The 18,976-nt window shown below is 39.1% G+C and overlaps 2 protein-coding genes across 4 annotated transcripts in view; one reads left to right on the top strand and one right to left on the bottom strand.

The window, feature by feature from the left end:
* The window catches only part of LOC133383035 (uncharacterized), a 117,633-nt gene extending 101,403 nt beyond the window's left edge, over positions 1 to 16,230 (top strand). For 2 of the 3 annotated variants that reach the window (XR_009762153.1, XR_009762155.1), the window contains 2 exons: positions 5,155 to 5,235; positions 13,705 to 13,776. The gene's annotated coding sequence lies outside the window, so the exon portion shown is untranslated. Of the gene's footprint in view, positions 1 to 5,154; positions 5,236 to 13,704; positions 13,777 to 15,728 lie in introns of those variants that run through there. The other variant, XR_009762154.1, reaches the window with a different exon arrangement.
* Positions 1 to 18,976, bottom strand: part of CSMD1 (CUB and Sushi multiple domains 1) — a 1,745,606-nt gene that overhangs the window by 584,620 nt on the left and 1,142,010 nt on the right. Inside the window, exon 8 of the mRNA XM_061622907.1 lies at positions 5,121 to 5,208. Within this exon, the coding sequence (XP_061478891.1) occupies positions 5,121 to 5,208 (88 nt within the window). The remainder of the gene's footprint in view (positions 1 to 5,120; positions 5,209 to 18,976) is intronic.

Consider the following 18,976-nt stretch of genomic DNA (forward strand, 5'->3'; position numbering starts at 1 on the left):
GTAGACAATGTGGTGCCCTCCAGATGTTTTTGGACTCCAAATCCCATATTTCTTGATCACTGACACTGTTGGCTGGGGCTAATGGTATTTATAGTCCAACAACATCTGGAAGACACTACATTGGCTGTCCCTGAGTTAAAACATAAAACACAGTATTATACTTTTAAGGCTGTAATCCTATATACACCTCGCTAGAGTAAGAGCACAACTGTGTTCATGTCTACTCAGATATCCCATAGAGTTCAGTGAGGAATACTCCCAGGTAAGTGCATAAGCAGGAGTATAAACCTAAGGCCCCCCAGATCTTGTTGGGCTCCAGCTCCCATCAGCTCCAACCAACATGACCAGTAGTCAGAGATGATGGGAGTTGTAGTACAATGACATCTGGCAGGCCACAGGTCTCCCATCCCTGCTATAAAAGATTGAAGCCCAAGTCTCATTGAACTCAGTGGGGCTTTCTTCTGAGTAGACATGTATAAAATTGCATTGTAAGCCCCTTTGATTTCCATGAGAGTGATACGGTTTCAATAATAATCAGAAATATATAGAGGGGGGACTTCCGGGAAGGGTTGCTTTGCCTGTGCTGCCTCTGAGCGAGCTCTCGTCTCAGAAGAAGCTTTTTCAGCTTTAAAATTAGTCAGAACGCTCTTTTTGACTGATAAAGATTTTCTCCCGGGCAGGGAGAAATGTAGAGATCAACCCCAAAGCCTGTTTTTGTGGGGAGGACTGGATTTCATTTATTTATGAGAGAAAGTTCAAACTGCAATGCCGGACGGACTTTCATCAAGCTCTAGCTGATTACAGTGACATGTTTATCTTTTCTTTAAAGAAAAAACGGACTCTAACAGGCAGATAAGCATCCTTCTTTCTATCTTCTTTTTCCACTTGGCTTAAATTGGTGCAGCAAAAAAGAGATTTGTCAATGAATCAGCTGTGAAGAAATTCTAGGTGAGTTTTGGCTTTTCTCTTTCACTAACGAAATTAAGGAGGAAAGAAATCGAAAAAGCTTATCTTTGTTTTTATCGCAAAAAGCTGTCGTGGAGGTGCATTCTAAAGATATCAACGGAAGAGGGATTTCTATTTTGAGGAGGGGGGGGATTTTTTTTTTGGTCTATTTCATTTTGACGAATCTGCTTGTTCACGACGCCACTAATTGTTTTGATGTTGGGAACTAAGTTTGTTTTGTATTCCTGAACACATAGAGATAAGGCAGGCTGTATTATCTACACTGATACAAGCAAGCCTGAAATATTAACCCAATTGTGGCTGAAATAATTTTTGTCTCTGTGGTTTTAAGAATGACAACCAGGAAAGTGAATGAGACCATGGAAGAAATTATGTTTCAGAAAATAATGGGTGAGATTGAGATAATGAAACAAACCCTGAGACAGGGTAGACAGGAGATGAAAATTGAACTTAACAAAATGACGCAGGAGCTTAAAGAAATAGTGGATTCTGTGAGAGAGGAGTTTGATGGGATAGGGAAGCTACAAGCCCTGGAGATTGGAACAAATGTGAAATTTGAAAAAGATTTGGATTTTATGGATGTTAGAAATAAAGTTGACTGTTTGGAATTCAACGTTGTCTCTGAAGAAATTAATGAAGATTTTGGTGGTAAAGTTATCAATGTCTTGGATAATTTTCTGGACTGGAATGATGTGATGGAGTTTGACATAGAAAAAATCTATGGAGTTGGCTACAGATATGTGACAGTGGAGAAACTCTTAAGAGATGAGCCAGTGCATTTTGTAAAAAAGAAAAACAGAGATATGACTTTGCAGCAATACTTCAGCAACATATTCAGAATTCTTGACTGGAATGATGTGATGGGGCTTGACATGGAAAAAATTTATGGAATTAACTACAAATATGTGACAGAGCAGAGATGCACCCAGAGCAGAGATGTGACTTTACAACAATATTTCAACAACATATTCAGAATTGATGGCAAAGACATATTTGTGATGGGGGAAATTCCCATCAGACTCTTGTTATATGACTATGGCTACGACAGCAAGATCATCATGGGATACTGATAATGGACGAATGGCTACTGAAATTACTGGACTTAACAGGATTATTGAGATGGATTAATTGATATGTTTACTTGGACTATGGCTATGACAACAAGATTATTATGGGATATTGATAACGGAAGAATGGCTACTGAAATTACTGGACTTAACAGGATTATTGAAGATGGAAGATGGAGTTAATATAGATAATGGAAGAATGGCTATTGAAATTATTGGGCCTAACAGATTTGAATTAGATGGATTAAGCGATATGTTTATTTGGAGAAAAATTGAAAGATATATCTTTCAAGGAATTGAAACCTCTCTTTGACTTTTTGTCGAAATAATAAAATAATGTTTATGAGATTTGATGATTAATTAAGATAACTACTGGAGGAAAGTGATTTTATAATATAATTTTAGAGATAGGATTGTTATATATTCTAGACCTATAACTGATCTGCGACAAATCGGAAGTCGACATTTTATTTTATTGTTTAATTGTTTTTGTTTTGTTTTGTTTTTTGTCTTTGAAAATTTGAATAAAAATTAATGATAAAAAAAAAGAAATATATAGAGGGATATTGGAAGATGTACTCAGTCCAGTAACAACACGAATAAATTATTACAGAAAACCAACAATATTTTGATGGCTTTCTGAATCTGGCTTATCTTTCTGAATTACAAATTGGAACCAAACTTTCATAAATGCTTCTGGCTTATACTTACCTAAGCACACTAATTTCTGAAGTTCTTCACTTTAGACAGCTCCTTGAAAGTTCAGACTAAAACCTGGAGTGGGTTCCACTGCCCCACTAACATGGAGCCACCAGCCACCACTGGTGACAAGATCATTGCATCGGAAAGTATGGGATAACAACCAAATTTTGTGCAAATAGACAACACATCTGGGAGTATCCCAAGTCACATTGGTTTGTCTCACTCACTTCTGTTCTTTAAAGGGACTATTTCTATTTGAGGTTTGTAGCCTATGGTTACCGCCTTGCATACACAATATTATAATGATGCATCATGAAGACTTTAGTTAAGTGAAAAAAGAGGATAACTATAGTACGGTGACTCCCAGACTGTTGATAGTGATGGCACACTTCCCACATATGTGGCTGTTCCTGTAGAACAGTCCCAATTTAAGCAAGAGTTTTGGTAGGTACATTGCTTTTTTAGGTATGCAAAACTTCAAAGCAAGTGGTATGTCTTACACACATACACACATTATAGTTCAGTAATGCATGCACTTTCTTTTAATATGGGGTGTCATGTAGTGCAAAATACTGCTCAGTGAATGCAATATAGGATTCTAGATTAAGATTAAAGATCTAATCCAAGATTAGATCCATGCATCAGATCAGTTTAAGAAAGGGAACTATATGCCCATATGAAAACAACACAAATGAATGGCAAAAATAATCCTTAATTTTAACAAATGGCTCTAAACATATAATTATCAGTGCCCATTATCCCTTTTCAGAAGGGTCAGAAAGGACATTAAGCCCCAACAAAATAAGTTAGATGGGCAGTTTGGAATTATGTACATTATTACTCAACAGATATAACTGGTTTCATCTACAATGTAGTTATTGGCCCTGGAAAGAGGTGTAGGTGTCATGGGCTCCAAGGAGAAGCTGTGGCAGGAATGGGAGGCAGAAGAGTGGGGTACAGAACTTAGAGAGGGGATTGTCAGTTCTGCTGAAGGGAATCAGGATGACACAGGGGAAGGATTTTCAGAACCCTCTGAACCTGCTAGTAGAAGTGTTGAGAAAAGTTCAAAAGCCCCCCTCTCTTGCCAGAGCCATCCAAAGATAAAGATGGCTTGGCAACTAAAGCCTAGATCTAGCCAAGGAGCAAAGCAAAGTGGCCAGCTGGAGTTATCAGCCCAAGGCCAGACAGCAACTTCAAGTGAAGAAGCTACTATCATCTTCTCAAAAGAGCTTTGCACTTTGCACTTCTATCCTTTTGCAATAAAGGATAGAAAGACCAAGAATAAACTTATAGAGTGCAGTCTCCCCCCCCTCTGATATATAAACCTAGCAATGCTTATGATTCTCTTTGCCGCCTCTACCATGCCTAGTTTGTATGCTGAGATAACCCTGTATCCTGATTTATACCTAGACTGTGATGCTGCATTCCTGTACTGATTTCTTGAATAAAACTTCTTGCAGAAAAAAATCAGTTTTCTGTCCTGAGTCTACTTCTTCATTGGGAGCCAGGAATTGGGGGGGGGGGTTCCCACACTAAGGTGAGCACCTTGAATTGGGATTGGAAGCAGATAGGCAATCATAGTGTGGCTGCTTCAGGGCAGGTGTTATACTCATCCTGACAGACAGTCCAGCCAATACCTGGGCAACTGCATTCTGCACTAGGTGCAGCTTCTTCGAGGGCAGACTCATGTGGAGTCCATTGCAACAGTGTAATCTGGAGGCTGCTAGAACGTTATAATGTAAGTATTTTGACACAGACTCTTGGACTATGAGAAATGTATAACACAATGATTCCAGGCCAGACAACAAAATGTACTATATGGTGGTGAAAGAGGAATCAACACAGGGCTGCCATGATTGCAGCACAAATTAATGTTTGGGCATACTAGATCACTACAGTGTCTTTAAGGGGCAAGCCTTGGCACCATTAGATAGAAGATACATGTCCCAATTCAAAATCTAGTTCATGCAGTAAGGCACACTGGAGATCTTGAATCATGAAATTGCTTATTTGCATTAAGAGTTGTCAGCTCATGTCTGAGCTAAAGATATGGACACCTGGGAAAAAAATGAAAAAAAAACAGGGCATTTCCTCATTTTTTCCAGGTTCTCTCTCCCCCCCCCCCAGGCCTTCACATCTCTAGTCTGAGCATGAGTCCATATGTGGAGATTCCCTAACTTTGAAATGATCATGAGAGCTCCTGCAGGCAAGGGACAAACACTACAGCCACACAGGATCTCTCAATCTGCTTCAATCCTACCCTACCCCCAGTTACTGCATTATCAGCAGCTTTCATAAGAACTTCTGACTTCAAGTTTAGCACACTTTTCTCACATTCATTCATATAAAAAAAACCTCAAACATAAATCCATATAAAATTCTTACCTAAAATCCAAACCTGTTCTTTTCCCATTTTCAGGAACACCTGGATCAGGACATGTGTCTGATGCAACTGCGTCCCCACCTTGACTCACTGTAGTAGACAGAAAAAGAATTAACAGTTAAGTTTTGAAATATTAATATGTGATCATCTTCTCAATATATGTCAAATATGACTTAAGGGAGGAAAAAGTCATATAAAGTGAAAATGTTTGATTGGATGAGAAGAATAGGGTTTTTTAATTACACAGGAGAAAAATGCAATAGAGCTGCTCAATTTCACAACCACTCCTACATGCAATTATATGTGGGCTTGATGTTTTGCGACATATTGTGCCAGAAATTTCTCCTACACAAAATATACCCTTTTGAAAGTTCCATTCATTCTAGCCTGGTTAATGGGGGAGAATTTGCTGGCAGATGATGCAATTTGTGACTAGTCTACTTTGCAAAAAGAAAAGAAAAGAAAAAAAAGTAAGAACATAAAAGTATCCCATTGGATCAGGTCAGTGGCCCATCTAGTACAGCATCCTGTTCTCTGAATGGCCAACCCAATGCCCATGGGAAGCCCCCAAACAAGACCTAAGCACAAAAGCACTCTCCCCTCCTGTGGTTTCCAGCAACCTGCATTGAGAAACATACCACCCCCAACTAAGTTTGTTACTTAGTATTACTTTAAATAATGCACAGTAATATCAAAGGAAATAAATCTTGCTTCGCGTGTGTTTCTGTCAGGTTTAAGTCACAGTTCTCAAAAGGCTAAAAAATAAAACAGTATTTTATGTGTATCTGTTTTTAAAGGAAAAACATTTGAGGTGTTTTTTTTCCCCTCAGAGATTGGGTGCAGTCTGGTGGCTCAAAGGCTGGGCTGCAAATCAGGGAATCCCTAGTTTGAATCTCACTTTTGCCATAAGCTTACTAGGAAAACCACTCAGCCTCAATCCCTGTCCCCACCCCACCTGTTATACGGGGGATACTAATATTGGCTTACCTTTCAATTATTACTAGATAATGCATGGAAGACACTTTCAAAACCTGAAAGTACTATACAAATGTCAAGTATTGTTCCTCTGAGTTCCCTCCCACTCAGCTCTTCAGTATTTTTTTTTAACTTACAAAGATAAATAATGTATTGGACCATCTGTTAGACTCATTTCTCATAGTACAGACTCAGGTCTCCCACACATATTTCCTATTCTCAGCAGGGAGTCAGTATAAACACTAATTGCAGTAGCCACCATGTGCCCAGTGCTAAGGTGAGTTGGATTATAGACAGCGAAACAAAACCCCATTCCTTCCTAGAATAATTGGCAAATGATATTGGGAGCCTGACTTATGACATCCTTCTGATCAGTCCTAAAACTTCCTGTGCTGCCAGACAAATAAGTACGTGGAGCAGGACACCTTTACTGCTTCATCAGCACTGTATCGCCAAATTGTGTTCTACTCTGGCACTGATTCCAACTGACGCAGATGATTGATGTATATCCCACCCTTCCTCCCAAAGAGAGTTCTGCTGTGAATTCAACAGTGCAAACAATTATGATCTCTTGCTAACTAGCTGGTGCTGGAAGCTGTCTTGGGTTTCAGTCAGACCAATATATACTGGCTTATATCCAAAGTTGTCCTTCTGTTGAGGGAAGGCTCTTTGATCCAGGACAGGCTTGTGCATGCCAAAAGGAATAAAGTGATTTGTGCTGATTTCCCATTCCCTCTGCATTCCTGAGCACCCTTCCTCCACCAATATGCTACAGAGCATTGGGGGATGCCTTGGAACAACATGGTAGATGGTGTGGGGGAGATGCAGAAGGGGGAAATTGTGAAAATCATCTCACCACTTTCTGTTTACCAAAGCTTCTGCTGGATCAAAGAACCTCTCATCAACAGAAGGATATGATTCATTATACATTTCCATACCAATGATACTCAAACAAGCTGACAGTTGTTGCTTTTTAAAAAAACAGTAAAGTAGGAAAAAAAGAAAAAAATATAGATTGTAACAACACAACATTTTTTAAAAAAATTGTTCAGAAGAGGAACAATCCAGGACACATTTGAAATTCTTTTAGGTGACTACAGAGCTTCCTAAACATGGGAAGAGACAGAGCCAGGTGGACATTCAAGTGTTTTGGCAAGATTGTGAGCCAAACAATTTTGGATACCTATCCTTGTTCTAGTCATATATTGAGACCATACATATACTGCCCCAAATATTTTGAACTGTGTTCATATTGCATATTTGTTTTGAAAAAAATGATCAAAATCTCACAATACATTTTTTTTAAAAAAAATGTATATAATAGATAATCTCAAAACACAATTGTGCATTAAATTATACTACTAATGCTGTTTAGAAAGACTGGGATGGAAATTGGACACTGCAATGTGAATTTATGAACATGGTTAACAGCATTTGATTTATTATTAGTTTCTGATAGCTTCTTTAATATAACATGGATTGCATTTAGCCATTCACCAGAACAATGCAATTGACAAAATGAGCTGTGGAGCAGCCACCAACACAGCAGTGCTGCGGGCATCTCTTCCAGTTGTACCAGAAGCGACACTGGAGTTTAGTTTCTACTAGAGCCATAGTATGTGTTACATCAAATGCATCTTCATGTGGGGAGGTGGTAGTAGTGGGGTAAGTAATCCACCCCCTGGGACAAAAGCTGCTATTGCTACCAGTAATTGTTGTGCCTCCATGTCAAGCATAGGATTTTTTAACATCATATCCAATAACAAAAAGAACAGTTCAGACAGCCATATTTAGTCTTCACTTTAAATGAGCAAGTATCTCTTCTGCTCCATTGAACTTGAAATACATAGATGGGAGAGTGAGAGGTCTTTTGCTCTCAAAGATGTAATATAGTACTGATAACAGAGAGCTGAAATAAATATGCATTGTTTTGAATAGATGATAACATATATAATCATATCTATATCTCCTGTATAAGCATATAAGCATCCAAACCATTTTAAACAAAATAAAGGCTAAAAAGTTATAAATATGCATACAGATTATTTCCACATTTTTAACTGAAATTTGTCACAAATGAACAAAAAGACAACTGCAAAAATCTATCATAAGTTTACAAATCATTTTATTTGAAGAAATATATATACTTTCTACAATATACTAGCATATATAAAGTAAACAAGCAAAACAAGTGTAAAAAATTAAAAGAAAAAGAGAAGTGCAACAATATATTACTAAAAATAAAAAAATGTGGGAAATTGGAGAGTTGCTGAGAATAAAGAAAGATTTGAAAAGAGGTGAATGCATTACTTATCTAGTTAAACACATTATTTTCACTATCATGAAGTACTATTTCTTTATAGGTACGCATATTAAACCTTAAACCTCAAAGTATTTAAAAGTAGAGATTTAGTCATTCACTTTTGGTAGAAGAGTTCAGCCATAGCAAATTCCATATACTACCCAAATATATCCCTCCATAATAAGGCATAGGTTGACAGACATTTTTTGTGGAAGGGGACAGTGCTGCTTTATTATCAACAGGGATGTTGAAAATAGTTGTTGCTTACAAACTCAGCACTGGCTACCCTCTGGAGAGGCATTTGGAACACATTTTCTGAAAATAATGTTAGACTTGCTTCCGGAAGAGCCCACATGTACCAAGTCAGAATGTTTTCATAGTGCAAAATAAACCAGAAAGGTCCAAGTGGATTGTTATAGTTAACAGATGATAGCATTTGAATTGAGAAGTGATGGGGAATTAGCTGTAATATATAGTTGGTTTTTCAAAAAGTTGTGGTAGGTTTAAAATGTGATAAGGTGATACAATGTTAGTAGTGGTGTGTGTGTGTGTGTGTGTGTGTGTGTGTGTGTGTGTGTGTGTGTGAGAGAGAGAGAGAGAGAGAGAGAGAGAGAGAGAGAGAGAGAGAGAGAGGAGTGATGAGGGAAGGCATGATGACAAACGGGTTACGTACAATCAAGAGATAAAGGGTATAAATCCTTTCTGCCTCTTTCAAAAGCATCACAATTCACAGGTAAAATATTTAGCTGAAAGGCTCAGCAAGAACTGATATATATCTCACATACAGACACACACAGAGACACTTGTAAAAATCAGAGCAGCTGAAGAAGGCAGAAGTTGAAAATGCTTTGCTTTAATACTAATATTTCTATTTTGTTAGACATTGTAATATGATCTACATACATGGAAATAGAACTCTCTTCAAAGAGCCTAATTGCTGGCCCCAAGTGTTACTTTCCCCATAAAACTGAAAATTGCAGTCATTACAGTACATTTCAACATACAAATCTTCAGAATCCTTGCCTTGGCTAGGCTATTATTTCAAGAAGGTACAGAATATAAGTTGTTCCCACCTATCTTTCCTAGCTAGCGTATCAGAAATCAAATGAATGCCTGCATTTTTTATACATCCACAAGAGTACAGCCAGATTGGATTTTTCACATTCCACAATGTTAAATAGAAAATACCCCAGTGCCATTCTGATGCTTCCCATAAGCTCATTTCAAAACAAAACTTTACAAAACTTATAGTCCTGAACTCAGAAACGCTTGCTTAACAACCCTCTCAATTTTCATGGTGATACACAAAATAATCAGAGATAATAGAGAGTTCAAAGTCTAAAAAGAGGGGGGGAACCACAGCCCTTTTGGACTTTTTTCTGTCAGAGTTCTCATAATCTGTTGAAATTCATTAAAAATCAGCCATCTTCACAGATGACCTGTACTCCTATTACTGACCTTGTCCCATACCTTCATCTCCTGCAGTTAAAAGCTGAAAAAATGTCAGGCTGATTTTTTAATTAATTTAAGAAATTTAACATGGAACTCAGTGATAAGCCAGGGCATGCTCAGTAAGAACCAACTGTCAGTGTTCTAAAAGCCAGACTCACATCTGTTGGGCTTGCCTAATCAGGGGGTCACACCCACACCAGACTTTGATTTCACTTGAGACAGTCATGGCTTCCTTCAAAGAATCCTGGGAAGTGTAGTTTGTGAAGGGTGCTGAGAGGAGACTCCTATTCCACTGACAGAGCTCCAGTGGCCAGACTGGTTTAATAGTGAGCCACTCTGATTGAAGGTCTGTGAGGATAACAGGGCATATCCTAGCAACTCTTAGCACCCTTCACTAACTACCCAGGATTCTTTGAGAGAAGCCATGACTGTCCAAAGTGAAATAAAGGCCTGGTGTGGATGTGGCCAGGGACAGCTTTGATTTAAATTTAGGTGGGAGGCTACATGTGCCTGCTGTAGAATAAAAAGGTGGGGGAAACATTGAAAAGCAATGATACTGTTCACAGTGTTTTCCTTTTGGAAAGGAAAGGGACTTCCCCTCTGCCCAGTACCCACCCACCCAATCTCCTCCCCTTCCCCTCCTCCTCCCCTCTCTGCCCCTTCCACAGGTCAGTGTTGGACTACGACCTGGGAGACCAGGGTTCGAATCCTCACACAACCATTAAGCTGACTGGGTGATCTTGGGCCTGTCACTACCTCCCAGCCTCAGCCTCAGAGGATAGTAAAACCACCTCTGAATACCGTTTACCATGAAAACCCTATTCATAGGGTTGCCATAAGTCGGGATCAACTTGAAGGCAGTCCATTTCCACTTTCAAACATGATTGCACAGAAATAAATCCCAATGAAAAAGTATGCAAATGATCAAACCCACACTCCCTTCTCCTCCCTCCTATCTCCTACCTCTTGCCCCTCCCCTTCATTTGCCCCTCCCTCCTCCTTCCCTTCCTCCTCCCCATGGTCAGTTTTATCTATCTTAAGCATGATTGCACAGGAGTAGATACTATTGAACTCTATAAACATGCAAATGATCAAACCTGCCCCTCCCCCTTCCTTTGCCCCCTCCAACTCATTCATTTCCCTTTCCCCTCCCCGTCCTCCTCCCCCATGGTCAGTTTTACCTATCCTAACCATGAATGCATAGGAGTAAATCCCATTGAACTCAATAGCATGCAAATGATCAGACTTGCCTTTTCCCTCCTTCCCCTCCTCTCTCCCTTCCTCCTCCCCTGCTCACTTCAGCCCTCCCCCCCTCCCCCCAGTCAGTTTTACCCATCCTAAGCATGACCGCACAGGAGTAAATTCCACTGAACTCAATAAACATGCAAATGATCAAACCTGTCCCTCTCCTCCCCTCCCCCTCCTGCCTGCTCCAATCCCGCTTCTCCCTTCTGCCCTTCCCCCCTCCCTTCTCCTCCTCCTCCCCTCCCCATCCCCTCCAGTCAGTTTCACCTATCCTAAGCATGATTGCAGGGGGGTAAATCCCATTGAACTCAATAAGCCTGCAAATGATCAATCCATTCTCCACAAACTTCCACAGGATCCCATTTCTTACCTCCCAGATTAAAAAGCAGGGAAATTCACTAATAGGCAAAAAAAACCTTGCGGTTTAAGAATGTACCTATAGCCACAGATATTTCTATCAAACATTACAAAGCAGGGAAATAGGGCAGCTATAGTGAATGTACCCGTGGAGCAGGAGTCCTGACCTCCTTTCTGAGATATTGTACTGCCCTACAAATTGGTCAAAATGCAAACACAATTTGGGTTGGTCTTTCACAGTCCAATCCACTTGGTGTGGAGCTTGGAAGAATTTGGTAACATGTGCCTGTGAGCATATGGTGAGTGGTAGCAACACCTGCAATCAGCCCAAATAGTAGAAAGAAGAAATGTGCTGTGCTGATCTTGTTTTAGCAGGGAGGAAGCAACATTATTAAGACAGTTGGTATCGTTCAGATGGTCACTTTAAATATGTCTCATTTCCTTTGCAATTTTAGTGACGTTTCCTATAGGAAATCATTTTCTTTTGTTTCTATTTCTGTGAATATGTGAAGTGCAGCAACACTTTTTTAAGTGCAGCAACACTTTGCAAAATTTACGCTAAAAAACTCTGCTGCCCATGGTAACCATTTTGTGCTGGCACTCACAGCACTTTCCTTAAGATATGAGTACCAGAAAAAAGATCACTGATTTAAATATACTGTACTGATAAAGGCTAACACAATATTGATGATGATGATTTAATGCAGTGGTGAGACTTCTCACTGGGAGAGGGTATCGCCAACATGTCACCCCGCTGCTGAAATAATTGCACTGGCTGCCCATTTGCTACCGGGCCAAGTTCAAGGGTCTAGTTTTGGTGTACAAAGCCCTATACAGCTCGGGACCAGGATACCTGAAAGACCATCTGACCCCTTATATACCCAGTCGATCACTCTGCTCTGGAGGTAAGGGCCTCCTGCAGATACCATCTTATCAGAAGGTTCATTCTGCACAATATAGGAAACGGACCTTTAGTGTGGTGGCACCTATCCTGTGGAATTCCCTCCCTTTGAATATTAGGCAGGCAACATCTCTGCTATCTTTTTGGTGCCTTTTGAAGACTTCCCTCTTTCAACAAGCCTTTTAGGTTGAGACCTATCCCAGTCTGCATCTGTGTCAGAATTGCTTAATATGTTTTAATAATGTTTTTAACCCTTTTTTAAGGTTGTTTTTAAAAAATGTTTTAATGCTGTTTTGTTTTAATGTATTTTAAGTTTTTTTTATGATGTTTTAAAGTGTTTTAGTGCTTTGTTTGCCACCCTGGGCTCCTGCTGGGAGGAAGGGTGGGATACAAATTAAATAAATAAATATCCCGCCCTTCCTCCCAGAAGGAGCCCAGGGAGACAAATGTTCTTTTTTGTTTTTATTGTTACTCTAATGGTATTATTGGACTACCTATGGAAGAATTCATGGGATACAGTTTTAAAAGCCTTTCTGAAAAACAGTAACAGGATTTAAATTTTGTTATTGTTGTTAATTCACACTTTACTCCTAAACATTTGTCATCAGTCTGTTCCCCTAAGATCTATTGTAACATTTTAGCCACAAAGGAGTAACATGATGATGTTGGCTGGACATTTTGTTGCACTTGCCCAGCTGGGGTGCAATCCTGCATATTGGGCTATTTATGAGTGCATTCCTATACACATTTACCTGGGAATAAGTCCCATTAATGAATGGGGATTAATTCTCACTATACATGTGTATGATGGCATTGGAAATCTCATTTACTTCAGTGTGACCTAGGGTCAAATTCAATGGTCCTTAAGAGGACATCCCAGGCATCACAGGATATATCAGATATCCTGCTTCAACATCACTGACAGAGATCTGATGTTAGAGAGGAAGATCCAGTCAGATTCTCCCTCTCTGCCACAGTATCCAATGTCATAGGTAAGGATGGGTGAATATGTCAATTTCAATTTCTTAGTTTCTTATTTTTTTCTTAAATTTAGAACTAGCCACTAAATTTAGTACTAGGTACTTCCATACTATTACTATTTCCAGGTAAGAGTCAGTAGCATACCAACACATTCAGCTTGCACAGTTAAAGTAGATTTGGTGCTCTTGCACAACAAACCCACTCTTCAAAAAAATGAAAATAAAATCAGACTTTCTGTGGTAAGGAAAGTGTCAGGAAAATGTATTGAAAACTGTGCAATAATAATTGCTTGATGCAAAGTTGTATAATACCCCCATGAATGAATGAGAATGAATTCCTAATAAACAGCAGATATTGCACAATCTCTTTGTAGACTTTATGCAAACAAAACTGGATGAATGCTCAATAAACAGGTGATCAGCATCTCAGACACTACCATCAGCAGGTGAGGCTTGTTGGTGCCACCATCGGGGCTTGCCCAGCTGGTTTTGATCCATGACAGGGTCTTCTTAGTGACAGTGCCACATTTGCAGAATGCCCTTACAGTTGAGGTGTCTCCTTTCACTCATTATTGATTTTAAAGAGGAATTGAAAAACAATCTTGTTTACCCAGGCATTTGATGGCTGAAAGACACTGTTCCTGGCAACTCTGAAATCATTGGCTGACAGAATGGGATGGTTTTTACACTATTTTTAGAATATATTTAATGTTATTATGGGTGTGTTTCCAACCTTGGGCTCCTTTGGGAGGAAGGGGTGGGATATAAATAGCAATCATTATCATCTGGAAGTGACTTAATGACATATGCAGGCTACAATGAAAAAAAGAATCATTAATTTTTCTACTCAAATACAACTTTGTCATCAGAAAAAGGATTGATACTCTTTTTTTTTCCTAACAGGGATTCTATGCCAGTGAAGGCTGCTTGTAAGACAGACATTCAACAAGTGAAGCTTTTTGCATTCACTACATCTCTGTGCTGAGAAAAGCTTTATCTAAAGAATTTCTGCCTGCCATACTCTGTTTGTCATACAGTTGGGGGGCAACAACTTTACCTATAAAACATTATATTGAAGAAAACCAATACATCTTTCATCTCCAGTATCAAATCTCTCTTGTTCAGAATGTTCCTGAAACATACAGTCACAATCAAAAAACCTTTTATGAAAAAGTTATACTTTCTATAGCAAATTGTTGCAGATGCAATTGTTGCTGCATGACATTCCAAAACAAAATAAATCCATCGCTGCATAAAATGAACGGTCTCATTGAATACCCTGAAAACACAGTGGAAAAGCAACAAACAAAAGTAAATCAAGACTGGCTGATCATGTAGTGCTTTAACGATGTGGGTGAACTTTGTGCTGAATAAAATTAGGTTTGCCAATTTCTTTTTTCTGCCAGTGCTCCTGTGCTTCAAGCAACTATGTGACAAAAAGAAATTCAGCAGATGAAGTGTCTACATGCTAGGAACACTATTACTTACTGAATTTCTGCTTTTATGCAGGACAGGAGAAAGCTAGCAACTGGTTAGGTTAGGTTTATTCCATTTATACTGTGCTTCCCGCTAAAAAAGTCCCAAAACTATTTAACAATCAAAGTTTAAAAATTCAATAAAAATAAAAATCATATAAACATTACTAAAACAGATTCAACAGCACAATATCATGTCCCTGCCCAAATGTGTAATGTCTTTGTCTGGTGCCAAAGCAATGAAAAGATTGCTGCCAGCTTCTAGGCAGGTCTTCCTGGGGCAGAACACTCCATAAATGGAGGGCTACAAGGAAGGTCTGTTCCCTTGTGACCACCCTCTGGACCTTCCTCACAGCTGACATGCAGAGAAGGGCATCACAAGATGATTTCAGAGCCCAGGCAGGTTCATGTGAGGAAAGGTAGTCTAAAAATGTATACCAAATGATATGGGGGGGGAGGGGGAACAGAGCAAATAATACCAGCATCTACGCCAGAGAGAATACCTGTGTGTTTAGAGTCCTGAAAGAGCTCTGTAGCTCACAGCTCTTTTCTCTATGCGAAGGTTCCTTCTTGGCTATTGGGGCTATCTCTGCATTGTCCCTCCACTCCATCTTTCTCAAGTGCTGAATATGGAAGGAAGAAGGTTTAGTATCATTCACTTACTCTCCCTCCAAACATGTGCCTCTGAGCACATGGTGTGCGGTGGCAACACCTGCAATCATCTCCGAAGATGGATTTTTTTGTATGTTTGATGATGTTCTTACTTTGCTTCTTTCCTGTGTTACTACTGTTTTTACAGAGAATCTAACCTAGAAAATTTATATTTCACTCATTATTCATCCTGTGTTTGGAAGGACTTTGTGTGCTGCTGCAGCTGTTGCCATTTACCCACAACTCTGCCTTGTTTTTTTCTTCTGCTCCAGGTATATGAAGGGGAAGCGATGCCTGAGGCAGCGCCTCAGAGTCACACAAAGTGAGACGCTAAGTGTGCACTTAGCGTCGCACTTGGAGTCATCTTGGGGTTGTCTTGGGGAAAGAAGACAACGGAAGAAATGTTCATAATGCTACTGGTTATAGAAGATGGTGGTCAGGTGGGGAGAAGCACAATGGGAAATTAGAGAACATTTTTAGATATATTTTATAATTGTTATATTCTGTTTTGTTTTGTTTTGTGTTTGATTTATTCTGTTTTCATGTTATTTATATTGTTTAGATATTTATTGTTCAGTTATGTTTATTTAAAATGTGAATTATTGCTTCTTCTTTTTTTACTAGCAATTGTACCAAATGTGAATGTATATTGATTTTTATGTTATAAACCGCCCAGAGAGCTTTGGCTATGGGGCGGTATACAAGTGTAATAATAATAATCCTAGAACTCTGTGTCAAATTTATTTTTATTCATTTAGTTTAGAAAGTGTTAGGAAAGTGTGATTTGTTATTGTATTTTCATTGAAAGCTGTTATTGTTGCTTTTTAATAATGTTATTACCTTGTTATTTAATTTTTGCAAATTGTACTGTTTTTATTGATATGTATTTCTATATTTGTGTTTATATTTTGTAAGCCGTCTTAAAGGCCTTTTAGCCAAATGGTGGGATAGAAATTAATAATAATAATAATAATAATGATGACGGTGATGATACTTTCAACACTTTTTTATTGGTCAAAGTCATATGATGGTGAAGGCAGCCTTTTGTCTTTGGAGGTTAAATTCTATTTCTATTTTGGTTGCATTAAGATTTGAATCTGAAACTGCAGTTTGATGTAAAATTAGGCTGATCACGCTATGTTGCTACTTAAGCAATGAATCTAGCTGTTGGAAAAAAAACACTTGGCCTGTCCAAGATGCATGCGTTCAGCCTGCTATGCTTAAACCACTCCACTTAAGGAAAAGTAGGCATGGTAAATTAAATACAAAGAGCACCCCTGGAAATTTGCTAGAATATATTTCACCTCCTACTGTTTTATCTTGTGCAAACTGAGATACTCCTCATGTCCACTGGAGTGTATGCTGCAGAACAGTCTGTGCCATTACTCCAAAACTGATTTCAGAGGGGGGGGGGTAGTGTAAATTATGCGAAGTGTTGCTGTACTCATGCATTCACAGAAACAGAAGCAAAATAAAATAATTTACCATAGGAAACATCACAAAAATTGCAAATCAAACATGTTTAAAACAAATATCTGAACTATATCAACTGTCTTAATATTGTTGCTTCCTCCCTGCTAAAACAAGATCAGCACAGCACATTTCTTCTTTCTACTATTTGGGCTGATTGCAGGTGTTGCTACCACTCACCATATGCTCACAGGCACATGTTACCAAATTCTTCCAAGCTCCACACCAAGTGGATTGGACTGTGAAAGACCAACCCAAATTGTGTTTGCATTTTGACCAATTTGTAGGGCAGTACAGTATCTCAGAGAGGAGTTCGCTATAGGTACATTCTTAAACCGCAAGGGTTTTTTCCGCCTATTAGTGAATTTCCCTGCTTTTTAATCCAGGAGGTAAGAAATAGTGTGAAAGGGATAGTGTGAAAGTTTGTGGAGAATGGATTGATCATTTGCATGCTTATTGAGTTCAATGGGATTTACTCCCCTGCAATCATGCTTAGGATAGGTGAAACTGACCATGGAGGAGGGGGAGGGGAGGAAGGGCAGGAATAGGGGAGGACAGGCCTGCCCTTAGCATGTGCGGGGCCCAGGGCAAAAGCATAGTTGCCCCCCCACACATTCTTTCTCTCTATATATTATATATATATTGAGAGAGAGAGAGAGAGAGAGATTTTATTTACGAATATATGTAATTATATGTAATTTACTTATGAGGCTAACAACCTATTAAATACAAATATGATTACCTTCACTTCAGGGAATAGGCCTCTAGTCAACCTGTTCCATATCCATTTGTCCACTGGTCATTCCCATGCAAGTTGTGAGATCCTGTGGTTACTAGAATATGGGCTCTGACAATTCAACATTTTAATTATGATTCTGAAGAAGGCAGAACAAAAGCCTAGCCTGACTGTATTTGTGTGCAGAACCTGTCCCTTTGTCTTTTTCACTGTTGCATCTCATGGTGTCAAGTTATCTATGGAAACTTTACAGTGTCTTGAATATCCATGGAGTTTCTGAACAACTCTGCAAGTACACGTGATTTCCTTCTGAAAAACGTCCCCCTGCCTCCTTGCTTACACAACTGTTTCCACATCTAGCTGCTAGTCCTGGAAAGTTCAGCAGTAATTGTTGTGCTTTCTCTTGTTTCCATACAAAGGCTGCAAACAGCAGTAAAAGCAAGAAGCTGTTCCTCCTCCTCTCCCTCTCTCTCTCTTACTTACTTACCTCTGCGGCAGTTTGGAGAAAAGCCCTTCCCTGCAGAAGTGAAAAGTCTGAATAAGTTTTAACCCCTTCATCAATTTCACCTCTATAGCGAAGGGGCTTCTACAGATTTACTGACATAGCCAGAAACCTTATCATATTCACTGTTGCCCCTTGCACATAAATCTCTGGGCTGGATTCCATAAGAGGTTTTGCATGCAACTACATTTGGGGTCCCCCCCTCCACTCTGAGTAATACAACAGTTTGCACATTCAGACACTAATATTTTTTTCTCCCCAAAAGAAATTACAGCATAAAATCAAATGTGGACAGTTCAGGATATTTATCAGCACCAACAGATAGTCATTTACCATTCAATGATCAATGAGATCAACTATCTTTTCCCCACCAACAATGCCCCTGGACATGATGCAAAACTTTTGGTATTTGAAGAGAGAGGAGGAGCCAGGAGAGTATTATTCAAACTTTTGGAGGATATGTTTAAACCTCCACCTTCCCTATCTGAAATGTCTAAAGAGTTAGGATCATATTCTGCAGATCAGCACTAATTCAAATATTCTTCCTCTCAGGGTTTACAGGGTGATTAAAAAGTTTTTATCATGTCTTAAAGGGCACCTTCTGCTACTATACTATATTTTGCTTGACTGGAGGAAGGAAAGTACTTCTCACATGCTCCAGTTCTGCATGATACTAGAGAGGATATTTCCAAGGGATAAATCCTCCATAAAATCCACTCTGTTTGATTAGATATTTCACAGCCTTCAAACTGATCAGATTTAATACTCCCTTTCAAAGAATAATTTCCAAACCAGCCACAGACTTAAAACTG

Source organism: Rhineura floridana, chromosome 4 (genome assembly GCF_030035675.1).
Source record: "Rhineura floridana isolate rRhiFlo1 chromosome 4, rRhiFlo1.hap2, whole genome shotgun sequence".
In the NCBI taxonomy this organism is placed as follows: domain Eukaryota; kingdom Metazoa; phylum Chordata; class Lepidosauria; order Squamata; family Rhineuridae; genus Rhineura; species Rhineura floridana.